The 21,779-nt window shown below is 44.5% G+C and overlaps 1 protein-coding gene across 2 annotated transcripts in view; it reads right to left on the bottom strand.

The window, feature by feature from the left end:
* Positions 1–4,934: 4,934 nt before the first annotated feature.
* LOC137433005 (keratin, type I cytoskeletal 19-like) overlaps positions 4,935–21,779 on the bottom strand; it is a 53,522-nt gene continuing 36,677 nt past the window's right edge. The window contains exons 6-10 of one of the 2 annotated variants that reach the window (XM_068125372.2): positions 15,807–16,030; positions 11,059–11,180; positions 8,802–8,826; positions 6,621–6,703; positions 4,935–5,096 (exon numbers count right to left, since the gene is read on the bottom strand). In XM_068125372.2, the coding sequence (XP_067981473.2) occupies positions 4,993–5,096; positions 6,621–6,703; positions 8,802–8,826; positions 11,059–11,180; positions 15,807–16,030 (558 nt within the window). In that variant the 3' untranslated portion in view covers positions 4,935–4,992. The remainder of the gene's footprint in view (positions 5,097–6,620; positions 6,704–8,801; positions 8,827–11,058; positions 11,181–15,806; positions 16,031–21,779) is intronic. The other variant, XM_068125373.2, reaches the window with a different exon arrangement.

The raw sequence follows: 21,779 nt of genomic DNA, 5'->3' as shown, positions 1-21,779 counted from the left end.
AGGGGAAATAACACCACCCCAGCTCGGGATGGCGACAAGTTCCAAGTTATTTGTAGGGGGACTGAACTTCAACACAGAGGAAGAAGTTCTGACCTCTGTCTTCAACAGATATGGGCCGCTGGTGGAAGTGCGGGTGGTAAAAGACCGGGAAACGCAACGGTCAAGAGGGTTCGGCTTTGTCACGTTTGCAAGCACAAGAGACGCCAGGGAGGCAGAGAAGAATTGGAATGGTAAGGATTTGGAGGGTCGGACCATAACAGTAGGGAAGGCATTTCGTAGGCGTCGAGAGGTCTACAGAAGAGGACCACTGGGCGGTAGTTTTGGTGTTGGCAGCAGCCGATATTACTATGGAGGCTCCCAGAGTTACGGCATCTCCCGAAAGAATGATTGGCAGAGGACTGGCCGAGAAGGAGACCGCCAGTCTGGTGACTGCTGGGACAAGGGGTCCCACCGTAACTGTTAGGAGTCCAGAGAAGTTGAAGCACTCTATATACGGTGGAGCCGCCGAGCCTGGGCTCCTACACGGGCTAACCGTGAACGCCACGTTCTTAAAAGGCGTCCCGGTAGGGAACGTTCCTACACGGACTAACCGTGAACTCCACGTTCTTAAAGGCGTCCATGTAATGAACTTTCCTCCCCGGACTAACCGTGAACCCCACATTCCTTAAGGCGTCCATGTAGTGAGTACTCAGCTGGGCCTCCATCCAAGAGCAACTAGAAGTTGTTGACGCTTTGTCCAGAGTGAATTAATCTGGGGGTTGTGAAATTTTGTTGCTTTATTTTTAAGTGATAATTGTGCCCGGGGGGAACTGAGGATTTGGGGGTGCGAGTTATCGGGTTTGTTTATCAAAGTTGGCCGGCAAAGAAAGTTTTCGCTGGGTTCAAACTTTCTTTCTTGAAGGGGGGGAGTGTTACGGATTTATGTGAATTTATGTGAATTACTATTCAGGTCATTGCTTATGAATGTTTATTCTATTAAAGGTTGTTGTGGTTAAATGGTTAGAGGCGCTCTGGATAACAGGAGACCGGAAACGGGATGGTGAACCGGAAGGAAAGAAGAAGACAAGGTCCGGGGAGAAGCGGCCATCTTCTTCCTCGCCGAGCTCCGACGCGAGCAGTGTCGATATTGAGCAGCGTGGGGAACGCTGCGTTTGAAAGCCCGTCTGGCGAGAGGAGTTACCTGCGCGGGGTAATTACCGGTTACGCGTCAAGTTGCCGTGGGTTCGTGCACGGAACCAAGCGTCCGGCACAGTTCGCCTCAACGTCTACAAAGACGCGTACGGGTCGCACCTTGGGCCTCGCGCGCTTTGCGAGCCCGCTTTGCTTTGCCCGCTTTGCTTCGCAAGGAGGTGTGCGCTGCAGCAGCTGTTCCCGGTACGCGACGTGCACGTTTGGAGCACGTCAGCCAGGGGTTCGTTCAACCACCCGTGTGCGGAGAAGTCGACCTTCACCTTGGTCTGGAGGGGCCCAGAGACATTGTGAGGGACATTGGCCATTGAGGGGTCGTGAGTGGGGAAAGGGGGGAAATATATGAGATGGCCATCTGAGTAATATTGTTGATTGATTGTTGAGTGTGGTTGATTGATTGGGAATATATTATCCATTAGTCCGGATCCTTGGTGTGGGGGTTTCTTATTGACTTGAATTGTTGTGTCTTTCATATTGATTGCGTTACGAAAGCGTATAAATCATATATCTTTCTGGCGGGGTCCCTCCCACGGTCCGGGGGTCACCAAGACCAGGTAGTTACCGGGAGGACCACGTAACAATATAAAGATGCAAATTGAATTTGTATATAACTAAATTGAATATGAAGTTGAATGATTTTGAGTTTATATACAGGTAGTGGACAAAAAATAGAAACACCAATGAAAAGTCTCTTAATAGAGCATTGGGCCACCACGTGCGGCCTTTATGCGCCGTGGCATAGCGTCCACCAGTGTCTGGAGCATAGCGTCCACCAGGAGGGACGAGGCACTATTTTTCCACGACAAAGTCAATCAACTCACCTCCATCAAATTTGATGGATGTGTAAAATGCTGTCTCAGGCGTCGTTCCAGAATATCCAATAAATGCCCGATTCGGTTCAGATCTGGTGACTGAGAAGGCCATGACATATGGATAACATCAGTGTCATTCCCATCAAACCATTGGGCTCTATGGATGCTCTGTGGATGGCGGCATTGGGTAGGGGTCTCCTTTTGCAGCCATGCTATCGGCAACCAAACCTGTGCAACATTTTTATGCATGACCCTAAGCATGCTGGGATGGTATTTGCTTAATTAACACATGGGCCACACCCATATGGAAGCCGTTGCTTGGGGTCCCTCATTTATTCATGTGTTTCCATTTTTTTGGTCCACTAGCTGTATATTGTTCCAACTCATTTGTAAACTTGCCTTCCAATTTTACTTCTGCTGTGTACCATGTGTGTACACAACCCTTTTTTCCGTAATTATAGAAATGTAAGAAATGCCAAACCAGTCTATTGACCCAGTTATAATAGAAACTTTCAGTTTATTACCATCAAATCATTCATGTCTAACATTTCTATATTTCTGGTTAGAGTTGAGGTTTGATGGCCTCGCCTTTTGAAGGAACAATGTGAACAAAATATTCGAACTCCATACACAGCTGTGAATCGAAAACAAACTTGTTTTTTCAATTTCAAATACAGTAAATGCAGTAAATGCGTGCATGATGTGAGTGTTTCTTTTCCTTGGAATAATTCATCAGAGTCGAAGCGATACCACAGCATGTTGACGTTTCAGGAGCCTTTTATCAAAACAATAAATCAAAGGGTTCATCTCCATATCATACTGATGTCTCGTTCAAGGAACATTGTGATGGCCTTCTCATCTAAAGGCAAGGAAGATTTCAGCATGTTTAGGCCCCATCTACAAATTGCCAATGCCAAAATTAAAATGGAGAAACAGAGAATAGAGGATGACGGAGAGTGAGAGTATGTTGGGTAAAGGGGAAGGAGTAGGGAGAAAAGGGAAAGTAGTTTGGGAAAAGATAGGTGTAACAGGAGGATGTAGGAAAAGAGCATGCATTCTAGGGAAGATGGCAGAGTAAGAGCAAAACTTTATGCCATTCATCCTAACATAGAGAGGCCCCTAAGTTTTTACAGTACTACTGCCACATACACCTGACCAAGCATGGCCGTGCGTTTAAACAGAATGGCAGTACAGATGAGATAAAAGAAGCAAGCACACAAAAGGAGTGTCGGGAAGAAGGAAAAGCAAAATTGGCAAATGAAAGAAAAATCAGACTACCCAAGGAGAGACAGACATGAATAATCAAAACCAACTACCCAAATGACAGCAAGCATACATACCAGCAATGCACCAACAATAGACTATTTGGTATTCCATATAGAATGTCGGGGAGGAGGAGAAAAGCACATATTAAAACAGCAATTCAAATTTTTCATTTCCATAATTTTATTTATATCTAATAATTCGATTTATATCTAACAATTTGATTTATATCTAATAATTCGATTTATATCTAATAATTCGATTTATATCTAATAATTCGATTTCTATCTAATAATTCGATTTATATCTAATAATTCGATTTATATCTAATAATTCGATTTATATCTAATAATTAGATTTCTATCTAATAATTCGATTTATATCTAATAATTCGATTTATATCTAATAATTCGATTTATATCTAATAATTAGATTTATAGCTAATAATTCGATTTATATCTAATAATTCGATTTATATCTAATAATTAGATTTATATCTAATAATTAGATTTATATCTAATAATTCGATTTATATCTAATAATTCGATTTATATCTAATAATTAGATTTATATCTAATAATTCGATTTATATCTTAGAATTCGATTTATATCTAATAATTCGATTTATATCTTATATTTCGATTTATATCTAATAATTCGATCTATATCTAATAATTCGATTTATATCTAATAATTCGATTTATATCTAATAATTCGATTTATATCTAATAATTCGATTTATATCTTAGAATTCGATTTATATCTAATAATTCGATTTATATCTTATATTTCGATTTATATCTAATAATTCGATTTATATCTAATAATTCGATTTATATCTAATAATTCGATTTATATCTAATAATTCGATTTATATCTAATAATTCGATTTATATCTAATAATTCGATTTATATCTAATAATTCGATTTATATCTAATAATTCGATTTATATCTAATAATTCGATTTATATCATAATTCGATTTATATCTAAAAATTCGATTTATATCTAATAATTCGATTTATATCTTATATTTCGATTTATATCTAATAATTCGATCTATATCTAATAATTCGATTTATATCTAATAATTCGATTTATATCTAATAATTCGATTTATATCTAATAATTCGATTTATATCTTAGAATTCGATTTATATCTAATAATTCGATTTATATCTAATAATTCGATTTATATCTAATAATTCGATTTATATCTAATAATTCGATTTATATCTAATAATTCGATTTATATCTAATAATTCGATTTATATCTAATAATTCGATTTATATCTAATAATTCGATTTATATCTAATCCCACAAGTCAAATTCGAATTTGTTGTTTCTAGCACGTGATTGAGAGAGAGAGAGAAAAAAAACGCTTTATGTTACAAGTTCTTATCTACATTTTTATTTCTTTCTTACCAACTAGTTTGTTTCGACCAATCAGCTGTCTTTGTAAATATGGCATGGCCAATAAGGTTGGTTCCTACTTCAAAATCACTTCACTCAATATCTGACTATACAGGTGTAATTTACTCTTTTGTATTTTCGTGTGTAATTAGTAACATAGGTAAACACTAAAACAGGTGGACTTCGGGATATATCAGTTCAATAGTTCCTGCATTGATCGTGCTGGAATACCGCTACACGTGGTTGTTAACTTAAGGTTTTGCTTGCTGACATCTGTTGAACCGAGGAGGTGTCCATCTTCAGAGGTGTCCATCTTCAGCCTTTGGTCACACCTGAGACGACGTCCTGTTTAACCGAAACGATCTCATCATTCACAATCATCTGGGTGATCACCCTTACTTGCTTCTTCCTGGTTAGATCTGCGGTGGTTTTCAAGCAAGAGAAGCAATATCCACATTTTACACATCGTCGAAGATCATGGATGAGTAAGGAAACAGCAGAATAGAACAGCATGGAAAACTGGGAAACGCTGACAACAGGGTGGCAGGACATGGCAGAGGGGGACTGCAATGGAAGAGTGGATTTGGGGAGGGTTAATGACGGTAGAAAGGATCACGAGTAGTATATTAGCCGGCGAAGCTGGTGTTGTGAATGAACGCGTATTATGTTGAAAAGCCAGATTTTGCTGGATCCTTTGAGAATTTCGAAGCTTTGACGCACCAAATCGCTCCATGCAGGCCGCCATCTTGCGGATGCGGAAGTATGCATAAACAATAATTGTTTATGCATACTTCCGCATCCGCAAGATGGCGGCAAGATGGCGGCAATTATTGCGAAAAGGTTCAATAGAGGCTTTGGCTTCGCCAGCTCATTGCGGCTTTGCAGTAGGGTCATATTATTTTAAAATGGCCATCTATGAGGTATGATTGTCCATTTTCATTCGCTTACATTCATTTTTCCTTCCCCGAAGTGACCTTGAACAGCTCAAACTTATCTTCCCCCATCCAAAACCTTGATCTTTTCTATCCCCGCTAATTCACCCTAGATCCACTTTTTTTTTGAAATTCCGACTTCTTTCCTAGAAGTCCTAGCGGTGTGTACCCTGGTTTAGAATAGGTACACCGTACCCCTGCGTGTCGTAAGAGGCGACCAAGACAGTTGGCGTCAGGAAGGGCATCCGGCCATAAAAATATTGCCTCAAAAAGAGAACCATGTTGTTTCCTGGAAGTCCTAGCAGTGTCCATGTGTTTTATACCTCTCCCACCATCCCCCTCCCTTCCCATGCCTCCCCCCCCCCAAGCTCTCTCCCTCCCACAGATCTCCCGATGTCCCTGCTCTCCATCTTGTTCTCCCGCTCCCTTTATCATATGTTTTATGTGTCAGTTTGTCTTTTTTGTGATTGATGTTAGCTCTTACACGAGCCTCGATCTCGTACACACAAAAAAAAAAAAACATCAAATGTTATGATTAAAGGTGTGATGAAATGTTAACATTCATTAACATATAGACATTTTACACCAATTCCAAGACAAGCAATCTGTATTCAAACGTATTCAGGTGGCTCACAATGCGATGCGTAGCTCACACGGTGATGCTATTGCTACCTTAGCAATGGCGGCCAGTCACGTGATGCGCAGTCTATACCTATTATTCGCCTCGCTACTTCCTGAAGTGTGTGTGTGTGTGTGTGTGTGTGTTCGCATACAGATCTTTTATATAGATCATTCATTCTCAGATATAGACTGCAATCTATATATGCCACTAAGAGACTGCATTGTTAACCGTTCAGACTTGTTATGTCAGTGATGCCGATGATCTTTCTTGAATTGCAGTAAAGGAAGGGAGCAAGAGGAGGGAGGAGGGAGGTGTAAATTTTGATGCTGATAACATAGCGGTTTGTTGAGGCAGCGTTGTATTTGTGAGAATGCCAAATTATACTCCACCTGACTGTTCGTCATCATCCTCTCTATCCGATTTGTACTCGCCATCCAAGCAAACAAAATGGCCAGTTGGTGAAGGACTTGGACTGGTCATGAAAAAAAAATTGGTATAGGTCAAAAAATAAAGTAAAAATAACATCAGTTGTATGTCGATGTAATAACACCAACGGGGGATTTTAAACAGTGATCTCGAGCCATGTCATCGCTGCGCTACAATATTTTTGCACTTTCAACTGAACAGTCATACTTTGATATCACTGCTATGTCAAGTAGATATGTATATCCAGAATGTGTGTGGATCAAACACCAACAATGGCAGGAATTTTTATGTATTCACATCCTGATTAGCCATACACTGTACGATGAATTACCTGAAGATGCTCAGATGCAAGATAGGTCCACCAGGTTTTACCCATATTGCAAAGTTTACTCACAAAAAGCATCTCGTGTTTAACTTGCAGGACGCGCAACTTGCATCCCAACCAACCCAACACTTTATAGCCAAACATTCTAAAGGAAAGTTACAGTATACAACTAGAAGGGCACTCGGTGGAGAGCATACCTCCACCTGGTGAACAGTTTATGTTTGTATCCACTGATTGGCCGGATCTGGATTCGGACCTGAACCAAAATCTAATCGGCTTGTTCTTGTCCCCTAACCAACTCGTCCACCAAGTTTAGTCCATAACTTTTTTTTTAATATCATGATACGGTATGCGCTTTTCACCTGATCTTCCAATGGTGAAGAATCACTTAAAAATTAAATAATTCTCGTATCCGAATCCATATTCAGATCTTCACCAAAATCGAATCTCTTTGTCCTTGTCAGACACATAACTGGTCCACCAAGTTTCGTCCAAATCCATCCATAACTTTTTGAGATATCCTGCTATTTATCGTTTTTGGCCCAATCTCCCAATGGTGAAGAATCACTTAAAAATTAAATAATTCTCGTATCCGAATCCATATTCAGATCTTCACCAAAATCGAATCTCTTTGTCCTTGTCAGACACATAACTGGTCCACCAAGTTTCGTCCAAATCCATCCATAACTTTTTGAGATATCCTGCTATGTATCGTTTTTGGCCCGATCGCCCAATGATGAAGAATCTCTTTAAAAACTTATCTTAGCCGGATCCGAATCCCGATCTTCACCAATATCTAATCATTTCATACTTGTCACATACGCTACGTCTCTGCCAAATTTTATCCGAATCCGTCCACAACGTTTTGAGATATCTTGTTTACAAACAGACAGACAGACAGACAGGGGTGAAAACATAACCTCCATCCACCTTTGGTGGCGGAGGTAACTAGAACGGTACTCGATAGTGTGAATACCTCTGCCACGCTAAACAATTTACGTTTTGTATCCCACTGATGGGTCAGATCTGGATCCGACCTGAACCAAAATCTAATCGGCTTTTTCTTGCGACTTACCCAACTCATCCACCAAGTTTTGTCACAAGTCGTCCACAACTTCTTGAGATATCGTGATATATATGTATATATATCGGTTTTGGCCCCATCACTACAGTGAAGAATCACTTAAAAACTTCACGAATCCAGATCCGAATCTTCACTAAAATCGAAGCATTTTGTCCTTATCACACACCCAACCCGTCCACGAAATTTCGTACGATTCTGTCCACAACTTTCTGGGATAACGTGTTCACAACCAAACAGAGAGACAACAAACAAACAAAATGACAGACAGACAACGGTGAAAACATAACCTCGGCCACCGGAGGTTGATGGATGTTATGTTTTCACCGTTGTCTGGCTGTCTGTTTGTCTGTCTGTCTGTAAGCAGAATAACTAAAGAAGTTATGAGCCGATTCGGACAAAACTTGGCGGACAGGCTGGGTGTATGACAAGGATGAATTCATTCGATTTTGGTGAAGATCCAGAAAGGAGAATTTGAAAGTGATTCTTCACCATTGAGAGTAGGACCAACAACGATACACTGTACAGCACGATATCTCAAGCAGTTGTGGATGGATTCAGACAAAACGTGGTGGACGAGTTGGTTAGGGGAGAAGAAGAATCCGATGAGATTTTGGTTCAGGTCTAGATCTACATCCTATCAGTGGGATACAAAACGTTAAATGTTCAGCCTTGCGGAGGTATGCGCTCTACCGAGTGGTGTTCCTAGTTTATAAAATTATCAGCGCCACGTCTTACCTGAGAATGCGATCTTCCTTCATTCCTGAAACACAAGGACAACGAGACATACTGATGTCGTTACCCAAACATCAAACGATTTCCTTGGAAAGTTGCATGAATTTATTTGCACATTGAAGTGATGCAGTGAGTGTAGCAGGGATTTGCTTTAAAGCGAATCATCGGCGTGCAAACGATATACAACTCGGTCGCAGATGCCACTTGTCATTACTAATGGGACGCCAGCTGTAGTCGGTGTCTATGGGACGAGTCCAAGCTTGAGCAGAGCATCACACAAAGCTTTAAAGATGCTAGTTAAAGCGGTGCCTTGTGACTGCAGGGTTGACACGCCGAGAGATAAAACCCAAAGGTCTCGGAATTCCTATGCGGTATTAAATGAGGGCACAAACAATTTGGAATGCATCTCCTGTCTTGAGTGTAGTTTGATCATTCAAGGCTGCAAGACTGGTGGTGGCTTAACGGTTAAGGTACCGTGAATTGGGGTGAATACGGACAGCAAGGTGAATAGGGACAGCAAGGTGAATAGGGGCAGCAAGGTGAATAGGGGCAGCAAGGTGAATAGGGGCAGCAAGGTGAATAGGGACAGCAAGGTGAATAGGGGCAGCAAGGTGAATAGGGACAGCAAGGTGAATAGGGACAGCAAGGTGAATAGGGACAGCAAGGTGAATAGGGACAGCAAGGTGAATAGGGACAGCAAGGTGAATAGGGACAGCAAGGTGAATAGGGGCAGCAAGGTGAATAGGGACAGCAAGGTGAATAGGGGCAGCAAGGTGAATAGGGACAGCAAGGTGAATAGGGACAGCAAGGTGAATAGGGACAGCAAGGTGAATAGGGACAGCAAGGTGAATAGGGGCAGCAAGGTGAATAGGGACAGCAAGGTGAATAGGGACAGCAAGGTGAATAGGGACAGCAAGGTGAATAGGGGCAGCAAGGTGAATAGGGACAGCAAGGTGAATAGGGACAGCAAGGTGAATAGGGGCAGCAAGGTGAATAGGGACAGCAAGGTGAATAGGGACAGCAAGGTGAATAGGGACAGCAAGGTGAATAGGGGCAACAAGGTGAATAGGGACAGCAAGGTGAATAGGGACAGCAAGGTGAATAGGGACAGCAAGGCGAATAGGGACAGCAAGGTGAATAGGGGCAGCAAGGTGAATAGGGGCAGCAAGGTGATTAGGGACAGCAAGGTGATTAGGGACAGCAAGGTGAATAGGGACAGCAAGGTGAATAGGGGCAGCAAGGTGAATAGGGACAGCAAGGTGAATAGGGGCAGCAAGGTGAATAGGGGCAGCAAGGTGAATAGGGACAGCAAGGTGAATAGGGACACAAACTGAAAAAAAGTTCGGAAACGTTTTTCGCTGAAAATTGATAACCAAACTGATTTGTTGATATTTGGGTTGAAAGTGTTCTCTTGTTTTTTAAAAAAGCAACTTATAGTCCCTATTAACCCCATATATGGGTTAAATAGGAATAAATAGGATTTTTATGGCTGTCCCTATTCACCCCGTTTTACGGGTGAATAGGGACAGTCACTAATACAAAAAAGTAATAATCAAGAAATAGGGAGTTTGGAGAAACTTTTTATCCCATATGTTTTTTCATTGGCACCGTGGTTTATATTATGGGTGCATATTATGTGCATCCATCTGAGCTATCAATTTAGCAATAAGTTGGAAACTCAGGATTGTTTCTTGATTATTATTTTTTTGTGTTAGTGACTGTCCCTATTAACCCGTAAAACGGGGTGAATAGGGACAGCCATAAAAATCCTATTCATTCCTATTTAACCCATATATGGCGTTAATAGGGACTATAAGTTGCTTTTTTTTAAAACAAGAGAACACTTTCAACCCAAATATCAACAAATCAGTACGGTTATCAATTTTCAGCGAAAAAAGTTTCCGAACTTTTTTCAGTTTGTGTCCCTATTCACCCCATTTTACGGTAGCTGGCTTAAGATCTTAGGTTCTTGAGTTGGAGTCCCTGTCGTTCCGTTGAAATGTCACCGGGTGGGTTGACTTGGTCAGTCATCCTTCGGAAGTTGGCAAAATGAGTTCCCGGTAACTGGATAAGCCATTCAAGTATCCAGGAATTTACTTCCTTAGCCAAAGGAACTGCTTCAGCAACCCTATACGCATCACGGCGTGAAAGGAAAGGTTCTTATTTTTATTCAAAGCTCCTCTATATCTCGCTAAAAGCAGACCAATAAATGGGTTTCTAAAGATCATGAATGGATGTAAAACACAAGAAGAGGATTTACCCGGTGATGGAGATCTGGCAATTGCTCTTGCAGGTGTCAAGCTCGGACTTGGACCCCTGGGTGTTCCCGTATTTGGACTATGTGAGGGACCATCTGTATAATCGCTGACCTCCACCATGATCCTAGTAGTACAGGAGTACAGAGAAGCGATGGGGTATGGCAGATAAGTACATACAGCAAATGATAACATAGACATGATTACATGTTATAAAAATTTGCAGAGGCAACTAAGGGACGGAGAAATGGTGTTTGCACATCTTCGGAAGACAATGACTGGGAGAGGCAAAAGCGACCAGATGATTGCAAAATATAGCAAACACAGTACTGTATCAATATTTATACCATAGATCAAGGGAAGTTGCAAACCATAATTACAAGCCAGTAAAGATCAACTTCAATAGTAAAGACGATCATTATTAATGTAGTTATAGAATAAATTAAAGCAACAACTCGAAAGGTTTGATACATTTTGGGCAAGTCGAGACAAAACATGTTCAAAGGTAGATCCGGATGGAATTTTGAAGAGAACCTGATGGATGGAGAATGATAGTGCAGTAGATTTGTCATATACTCGTATAAGATATCGGGAAATCTTTTTATCATGGTTCCATATAAGTGTCAAAAAGAATTGGCTACCGGGTGTGGTATTAAGTGAGGAGTATGAGAAAGGTCATCTACAGGTGTGACAGATCAGAAAGGTCGGCTAAGGATGTGGCATACAAGAAAAGTCGGCTAAGGGTGTGGCATACAAGAAAGGTCAGCTGCAGGTGTGGCATACAAGAAAGGTTGGCTGCGAGTGTGGCATACAAGAAAGGTCGGCTGTGGATGTGGCATACAAGAAAGGTCGGCTGTGGATGTGGCATACAAGAAAAGTCGGCTGTGGATGTGGCATACAAGAAAGGTCGGCTGTGGATGTGGCATACAAGAAAGGTTGGCTGCGAGTGTGGCATACAAGAAAAGTCGGCTGGGGATGTGGCATACAAGAAAGGTCGGCTGCGGATGTGGCATACAAGAAAGGTTGGCTGCGAGTGTGGCATACAAGAAAAGTCGGCTGCGGATGTGGCATACAAGAAAGGTTGGCTGCGAGTGTGGCATACAAGAAAGGTTGGCTGTGGCTGTGGCATACAAGAAAGGTTGGCTGCGAGTGTGGCATACAAGAAAGGTCGGCTGTGGATGTGGCATACAAGAAAGGTCGGCTGCAGATGTGGCATACAAGAAAGGTTGGCTGTGAGTGTGGCATACAGAAAAATCGGCTGCGGATGTGGCATACAAGAAAGGTCGGCTGCGGATGTGGCATACAAGAAAGGTCGGCTGCGGATGTGGCATACAAGAAAGGTTGGCTGCGAGTGTGGCATACAATAACGTCAGCTGCGGATGTGGCAATTTGTGGCATACAAGAAAGGTCGGCTGTGGATGTGGCAAAAAAGAAAGGTCGGCTGCAGGTGTGACCTACAAGAAAGGTCGTATACGGTTGTGGCACACAAGAAAGGTCGGCTGCAGATGTGGCATACAAGAAAGGTCGGCTGCGGATGTCGCATACAAGAAAGGTCGGCTGCGATGTGGCATAAAAGAAAGGTCGGCTGTGGATGTGGCACACAAGAAAGGTCGGCTGCGGATGTGGCATACAAGAAATGTCGGCTGCGGATGTGGCATACAAGAAAGGTCGGCTACAGGTGTGGCATACAAGAAAGGATTGCATGCAGCATGTGTGGCACACAAGAAAGGTCGGCTGCACGTGTGACATATCAGAAAGGTCGGCTATGGGTGTGGCGTACAAGGAAGGCCGGCCATGTGTGTGGCACAGAAGAAAGGTCGGCTGCGGGTGTGACATATCAGAAAGGTCGGCTGCGGGCAGGCTGTCTCCCTTGACATATCACGTGCCTTCGATACGGTCTGGCACCCAGCTCTGCTCACCAAACTCTCCTCCTATGGTATACATGGAAATCTCCATGCATGGCTTGCGGACTTCCTCTTTTGTTGGAGTCAGCGTGTGGCCCTGAATGGATTTCTCTCATCTCCCCTTCCTGTTCTGGCTGGAGTTCCCCAAGGTAGTGTTCTGGGCCCTGTGCTTTTTCTGGTCTTCATCAATGATCTCTCCGACTCTCTGGAAAATCCTCTCTATCTCTTTGCTGATGACTCCACTCTCTGCCGCTCCATTCCTCATCCCTCAGATCGGCAGTCTGCAGCCTCCTCACTCTCTGCAGACCTGGACAAAATCACAGACTGGTCAAACAAGTGTAACATGTCTTTCAGTCCTGACAAATCTCACACTCTTACAATGTCTCTCTGAAAAGACCCGACTGGAAAACCCTCCCATCTACTTTCTCAACAATCCTCTCCAAGAAGTTCTGTCGCTTAAGCTTTTGGGTCTCACTATCTGCCATGATCTTTCTTGGGAAAACCACATTTCCAAGCTGGCCGCCAAAGCCAGTCGTCGACTGGGCATCCTCCGTCGTGCGTAGTCCTTCCTTGGCATACCTGAGCTCCTCACCACATACAAGGCTTTCATCCACAGCTCAATGGAATACTGTTACCCCCTCTGGACCCGTGCTCCTGCCTCACACCTAGCTCGGCTTCACGCTGTTGAAGCCAAAGCTTTCAGAATCATTGGAATCTCCTATGATGAAGCTAACTCCAAGGGCCTTTCACTCACTCACCGCAGGCAGGTTGGTGGTCTTTCTGTCTTCTACCGACTCCTTTCCAGCCTTGCTCCCCCAGCTCTCTCTGTGCTCTGTCCCCCAAATATTCCTACAGGTCACACAAGATCTGCCAGCAACCCTCTTATGGTTAAGCTGCCAAAATCTAGGCTCTCTGCTCACCTTCACTCTTTCATTCCCCTTTTCTCCCGCCTCTGGAACAAACTCCCCCACTCCCTCCAATCCCACCCCTCCCTCCAGGTCTTGAAAACAGCTGTTCACCACCATCTTTTATCTTCCCCCATCCAAAACCTTGATCTTTTATACCCCCGCTAATTCACCCCAGATACACTTTTTTGAAATTCCAACTTCTTTCCTGGAAGTCCTTGCAGTGTTCATATGTTTTATGCCTCTCCCACCTCCCCCCAAGCCCTCTCCCTCCCACATTTCTCTCGATGTCCCTGCTCTCAAATGTTGTGTTTGTGTCCTTCCCCCTCTCTCCCCATCTTGTCTGCCGCTCCCCTTATTTTGTGTTTTGTGTGTCGGTTTGACTTTTTGTGTGATTAACGTTTGCTCTTTCACGAGCCTCGATCTTGTGTACAAAAAAAAAAAAAGAAAAAAAAAAAGGACTGCTGAAAGTAAAAAAAAAAAAAAACGCCAAAGTTTAAGTCAGAAAGGTAATTAACAAAAATGGAGTGAACGACAAAGGTCATTTCTGGATACATTGTTATTGGGAATGTATTTTAATGATCAGATGAAGAGGTGGGAGTTAGGAAATCTACATTTTCAGATGAAACAAAGCTTCAGAGTGAAGTAAATAATCTGGAATAAAGGAACAGATGCATGAAAGTTGAGATTATCTGAGAAAATGGGACAAGTTTATCAAACGGGCTTATTGCACGTGTTTTTGTCAAATAATCAAGAATAAGCAAGGTATTAGAGACTATTTCATAATTGTGAGATTTATTAAAGGGTATATGAGGACAAGAAAATGCGGAAATGAGAGTGGACAAGCCAATTAGGCATAAGCGCAGTGTCAAGCTATGATAGATATTGAATTTTGGGATGAATGAAGGCTCAAATGGAAGGATGTAGTGCTATTATTATTGCCTGATAAGCCATTAATAAGCCTGTATGGTTGAGCAGAATAAATTGGAAATTCAAGAAATTCCCAGAGATCGAAGAATTGGGATGAAGATGGAGTTTGGTAAGACGGAAGTCTCTTTCGAATTCCTTCCAAGTCGTGCTTATTATTCCCCATTCGTACGCACATTAAAAAACCCGCTTTGCTACAAATACGTTGACTACAACAAGGACTGTACATAAAATACGTAACTTTTTTTTTGACCCCTCCGTCTCCACTGTGACGCTCGGTGACACTTTTCCTGATCCCCACCCGAGAAAATATGTCCATTATGAAAGTTTTTTTTCCGTTCTTTAAGTTGGTGGCATCTGACAGCTCAATCAATCAGGTAGTGCTCACCCTAACCCTAACCCTAACCCTAACCCTAACCCTAACCCTAACCCTAACCCAAACAACTTCCAGGTCCCTCGAAAGTTTACCAACTTCTAGTTGAACTTCCTGCCTTCTCCTTTTTGGAAATGCCCTGCCGTAGCTTGAAATTAATGATTTGAACAGCACCTCTGCCGTTTTTGGATGAATTCAACTGAAAGCAAGGTCGTTCTAATTTGAAATGTCCTGTCATGGTGAACGGAAATTCAAGATGGCTGCACCCATGAAGATGTGTCACGTGACCGTGACTCTGACACCCTTCTGGGCCTATGTGACACTCAGTGACGCTACAGGAAACCTCACCCCCAAAGCGTCACGTATTTTGCGCACAGCCCCATACTGCAGCGTGCAGTCATTGGAGTACAAAGAAATATTTCATATTTTGGAGTCGGAATGTTCCCGAATGATGGGATGAGCCATCTCCCATTGGGTACTACGGCCTTTTCTTGGATTTACTTTTTTCATCGCATATACTCTTATGTACTGAAAAGCACTTATAATTCATCATCTATCATCAAAGCAAAACATGAAGATGTTACCTAGTTTATGGAAGGTTAATCACATCCTTACCGTAGATCCTTTTATTTAATAGAGCACACCTTGCCATTTCATCTTCAAGTAGTCGCCGGTAGGTGGCGATCTCTTGTTCCAGACGCATTTTCTCATTAAGGAGTGCAGAGTAAGTTCGCAGATGGCGATCGCGCTCATCGTTTGCCGTTACCAACTCCCCCTCGAGACGGCCAATCAAACGCAAGAAGTTTCCTAACTCGCGCTCCTTGCGATTCTGCGTATTGGCGTACTCTGACTCGAGGGGTTCAATCTGCTTGGGTCGTGAGAGAGTGATGAACACAGTAAAGCATTTATCCTGTATGGACATCTTGTACTTACAGCAACAACCATTTGGTCATCTATCTATAATTCCAGTAATCTCTGTGTGTATGTGTGTTTGTCCGTGTGTGTGTGTGTGTGTCTGTGTGTGTGTGTGTGTGTGTGTGTGTGTGTGTTTGTCTGTGACCGCTGTTTCTCGACAACTACCGGTCCGATATACTTGAAACTTGCCAGGTATATTGCTGGGGACCCGAGGATGTGCCTTTTCAAGGTTTCATATTAATCGGAGAAGTAGTTACCGAGCTATGGCGATTTCTTTACCAAACTCCGCAAGCCGTTCGCTTTGGACCAAACCATTTCATGTAAATAGAGGGGGGGGGGGTTGTCACCGTACTCGCAAGCCGTTCGCTTTGGCTTTGCGAATGGACCAAACCATTTCATGTAAATAGAGGGGGGGGGATTGTCACCGTACTCGCAAGCCGTTCGCTTTGGCTTTGCGAATGGACCAAACCATTTCATGTAAATAGAGGGGGGGGATATAATTTTAGATATATATATAGTACGGGCATGCCCTAGTCTATCTATAATTCCAGTAATCTCTGTGTGTATGTGTGTTTGTCTGTGACCGCTGTTTCTCGACAACCACGGGTCCGATATACTTGAAACTTGCCAGGTATATTGCTGGGGACCCGAGGATGTGCCTTTTAAAGGTTTGAAATTAATCGGACAAGTGGTTCCCAAGGTATGGTCACCGTACTCGCAAGCCGTTCGCTTTGGCTTTGCGAATGGACCAAACCATTTCATGTAAATAGAGGGGGGGGGGTTCTACCGTACTCGCAAGCCGTTCGCTTTGGCTTTGCGAATGGACCAAACCATTTCATGTAAATAGAGGGGGGGGGGTTCTGTGGTCGTTACTGCCACGTGGTTTCAAAGTTTTTTTTTGTTGTTGTTGTTTGCACGCATGTTTTTTTGCACCCACGTACGGGCACGCCCTAGTTTATATCAATAAGCAGTTTTTAAACATGCGTTTAGTCATATCTTCAGTGTTGAGCGGATGTACTGAAGACTACCACAGGATTAACAGGAAAGAAGAATGATAATTCAGAAAAGAAAGAGGAAAAACAACTGGACAAGCCCTGCCAACTCCACCGGAGCACACATTTGTGTTTTCCTTGAAGAAAGCTGAAACATTAGGCCACCAGTCTCCATAAACCAAACGTAGTTCGCAAAACTACGGTGTTCTTCTGCATCAAGAAATGGGAATATTGAGTATTTTGCAGTTGTAAACATATTTTATCAGCACTCCAATTTTGGCTTTCTTGGATATTTTAGGGTTAGGCTGCACATTCAGAATTATTATTCTTACTCGTAAAAGCCTGTCAGAAATGACAGGTTGGAACAGTTTATTCGACGGTGCAGCCTCGTGAGTGTGCCAAAGTCTGAGCCTCGGCCTAGTGTCAGATGCACTTATTTCTTTTTTATTTATTACACATCATATGGATCATAGAAGATGGCAGTATATTATACCTGGTGTTGGCCTAATGGTTATGGTGGTGGGCTTGGGATCCTAAGGTCCTGAGTTTGAATCCCGTTCAGCTGTTGAATTAATACTAGTAGGTGGGGTTGACTCAGCCTGTCATCCTTCTGACGTCAGTGAAATGAGTACCAGGGTACTGGGTCCTTTCTCAAGGCGGTTGGTGGCAGGATTTGCACTCTGGCCGCTGTAAAAAACACCTCATTCCGTAGCACACACAGTGGTGTTGGGTTGGTGCTGAGGAGTTGTCCAATGATGCAGTGACGTGCTGATCCAGCATATGCTCCCATATATGTATGTATGTATGTATGTATATTACATACATACATACATATATGGGAGTGTGGCTCGATATGTACATATATATTGTTGCGGTTTTGACAACCCCTCACTTGTAAATACTTGTAAATAATAACTCTTGTAAATATCCCATCATTTAATAAGGTCAAAGGTCGCACCCATAGTTAGTACATATGCCACACGTAGGACACCATAGGACTTTAGTTATTTCCTTAGTATGTGTTTCAGATAAGGCTGTGTTCCCAATAGTTGAATCTGCGTTGCATTAATCAAATAAGGTAGGCCCCATTCATCACATTCGAACCTATCTCTCTCTCTCCAAGATACACCATCATGCCCACCTACAGTCGACGCTTGTCCCTCCCAATTCTACAAAGCGCCTTCGCTTGCCAGCAGCGTTCGCTGCATTGAGCCGTCATCGCTGCCTTAAGCCCTCGCCCCGGCCGCCATTACGCACGCGGTCAAGCTGGAGAAGAAGGGGGCGGAGTGCCAAGAACGAGGCGTGGCCCTGTCAACGTTCTGTCAAGGGCTGAGCCGGTGAGCCCTCGCTACCCAATCAGGGCTGAGGTGAGCTCACTGATAGGCATGGCTCGATGAAGCGCGCATTGATTTCTAAGCGCGTTATATAAGCGCAAGCGCGAGGACTGCTTTAACGACTGCGCAGGGGACCGTTGCTGTTGAGAGAACACCAAGAAGAGAGGAGGGAGAGAAGCTGAGTAAGGAGTTCATGAGCAGATTGAGTGGGAGAGCCGCGCCAACAGAGAGGGCACGGACAGAGCTGCGTTAGAACGAGCCGCGCTGGGGAACTCCTAATTCATATGAATTCATAGGAACTGTGCATACGGACTTGCGAAGGACTCCCCCCCCCACCCCCCCCCGCCATATGCAAGGTCCGGTCGCGAGCCAACGATACGCGCTAGCTGCCTGCCATTCTTTGCCGTGGACCCGGAGCCTGGAACCATCTGCTTGGACCTTCTCCTCCTACCACTACCATTCCGTGTGAGTCTGTCTGTTTGTCCTGGGGTCGTGATAAGTTAAGACTGTTTAGGTAAGCCTGCCCTGTGTCCTTTTGTTTCTTCTTCTCCCTGTACATTCTTCCCTTTCGTTTCCTCTTCGGGTTTGGTTGTACATTAATTAATAAATTCACTTGTTCTTCCTTTACTCTGGTTTCCTCTCCATCCGATCGCATCCGTCCTTTCTTTCAATTGAGGACATGTGGCACGATAGGAACCGCTTTATTCGGGTTAGTCCTTGTTAATAGCTCGAATCGTGGGTTGCTAAACCGCTCGGCAATTTCCATCTTATCCGTGGTTCGAGCGGGAGTTATTTCCCTGCTCGCGGTTGGGGTTAGTACGTAGGTATTTGGGACGTCATTGACCAATCACCCTAGCTAATTCCGACCGGGAGGAGCATCATAATTTCCAGGATTGGGGGACGGCCAGCTTAAAAGACAAGGGGATTAACCCTGCCCCTTGATAAGGGGAGAGCCGACCCCCAAATCCACAACAATTGGTGTCTGGGAGTGGGATTGGACCCGAACCAAATTTTAATACATCTGAAAAAAATTTGGTCAAAATTACGAGCGGCCAAAATTTTTGTTATAACATCTACATTTTACATCGTGCCATGGATAATCAAGGCGATCGGATGCCGGTGGGGGGAATAGAAGAAGAATTAGAGGCAACACAGGACCCCAGGGAACAATTGGGAGAGATGGAAGAGGAAAGCAAGGAGGGTGCGGTGGAGGGGGTTGCAGGCGCGCAAAATGGCGGCACCTCGCACATGGCGACGAGGACCGCACCCGCTGCGCTAATGGGGGTGGGCGACATGCAGGCCCTCATGGCACAGCTGCAGGCAGTCATACAAATGGAATTGGGAAACCAAATTTAGGGATTAAAAAATGATTTGGGAAGCCAAATTGGGGGATTAAGGAAAGAGATGGGAGAAATCAGGGCCGATAGTGAGGGAATGGAAAATAGGATGGGGGAGCAATTGGGAAGTCAAATTGGGGGGCTAGGAAGCAAATTGGGGGGATTCGGAAGCAGATTAGAGGGCCAGTTGGAGTACGTAAATGGCCAAGACCGAGAAATTAATAAGGGGCTAGCGAGGGGGCAGGCCAGGTATGAAGCAAAGGAGTTTGAGAGGGAGAGAGACGGCGAGTTGCGCGGGAAGAGCACACGGGTACGCGACGAGGTAACGCGGCTAGAGGAGCGCGGGAGAAGCGAGTTGGAGCAAAGCGAAGATACGTGGACGAGTATAGAGATCGCGACGCAGGGTATGGGAAAGCCGGCGACCGCCGAAGTCGAAGAAATTTTATTAGTGCCAGCAGTCGTTGAAAATAAAGAAATCGAACCAATAGTGGTAATTGGGGCGGAAGAGACGGAATTAGAAAAGCACTCGCGGGAGGAAGAAATGGAATGCACGCAAAGTCTGTATTCGCATTGTGATGCCGTGCTTAACCCCAATTAAAGTTTGCAGGTGTTGGAGCAAGGAAGAAGAAGCGCCAAGGTGAGTCGGGCTGTATATGGCGCGAAAAGATTTTGCGGGAAAGTGTTTAGCGCCAAAATAATTTTCGCGCGCTTGGGATTCCAGCGTAACCCGGGTGTTTGTGGGAGGTCGGTGGTGCGCTGTGTGAGTGGAAATGGTGCGCGTGTGCGAGCGGCGCCGGAGCGTGGGTGTGCGCCGAGGAGTGAGTGTGTTACAGAGTGTGAAAGTGAGGATGAATGCACATCGGAGTGTATGTGTGATGAATGTGATACAGAGAGTGAGTTGGTTGTGGCGAGTGTGCGAGAATGCACACCTGAGTTGGTTGTGGAGTGCGTGATTGGGTGTGTGACAGGGGATTGCACACCCGTGGGTAGGTGTGCGCTGAGCGGGTGTGCAAGAGAGTGCACACCCGTGAGTGTTACGGAATACGTAATGGGGGAGAGGTGTGCAACTGAGGAGTGGTGTGTAACAAAGAGTGTGGTGATCGAGTGCAGGGAATGTATGGGTTGCATGAGAGGCATTGGAGCGCCGAGATGTATGAGTGTAGAACGGAACGCGTGGTGTGAGAATGCAATCCGAGCATCGGCGTTAACCGGGACAGCGTTCAGGCCGACGTTTAGCCGACACGAGCTCTCGGGGCGTGGTTCGCTTTGTGTGCTGCGGGGGCCGGCCGGGATTATGGCCGCGTCGCTCATGCACGGGGCGCCATGCACGATTCGTGCCGGGCCCCGCCCTGTCCGGTCGGTGCCGCGTTTTGCCAGGCAAGGCGACCGGCCCGGTTCGAGGGGAGGTAGAAGGGGTCGGAGCGGCGCCCCCTTGTGGTGGCGGTGCTCCGGCCGGGCAAGGCTGGGCCATCGCGCTTGGGAGCGCATGGCCCTGCGTAGGGATGGTGCTTGGAGCCTTGGCCCGACGAAACCTCCTACCCTGAATCATAAATGCCAGACGGACCCAACCTACAGTAGACCAACCATCCGCACAGATAGCCGGCTTTTCGAAGTGGAGCTATGGAGATGTATTTCCCGCACCGAGGCTCAAGTATAGTGGGAATTTGATGGTAGCAGTAGTGATGGCGAATGGTAGTTTTACCATTCACCTCACCTGTTTTGGCACATGAGCTTTAGTTTATGGGGTATGGTGGTGAAAACCTAGCCAGGGAGGGCTTGGATAATCATTAGGGACCTAGAGATGACAATAGGTGACCAAGATTTAAGTAGTGACATTGTACAGGTAGTGGGGACGTAGAATAGGTTAGATGGATGTTAATGACGTGGGATGTGCATAGTTTAATGGGATGACTGGGAAGCACTAATTTTAGAAGGGCAATAGTTAGCCAGATGATGCTGTGTGCATGAGAATTTTTGGGGTTGAGGTGTGTGAGCACAAAAGGTGTGCAAGAAAAGAGGTGTGTGGAATGAATGGTGTG

This window comes from Myxine glutinosa, chromosome 8 (genome assembly GCF_964187855.1).
Source record: "Myxine glutinosa chromosome 8, kmMyxGlut1.1, whole genome shotgun sequence".
Taxonomy (NCBI): Eukaryota; Metazoa; Chordata; class Myxini; order Myxiniformes; family Myxinidae; genus Myxine; species Myxine glutinosa.
Note: the sequence above shows the minus strand (reverse complement) of the source record. Positions and strands in the feature narration are given on the sequence as shown.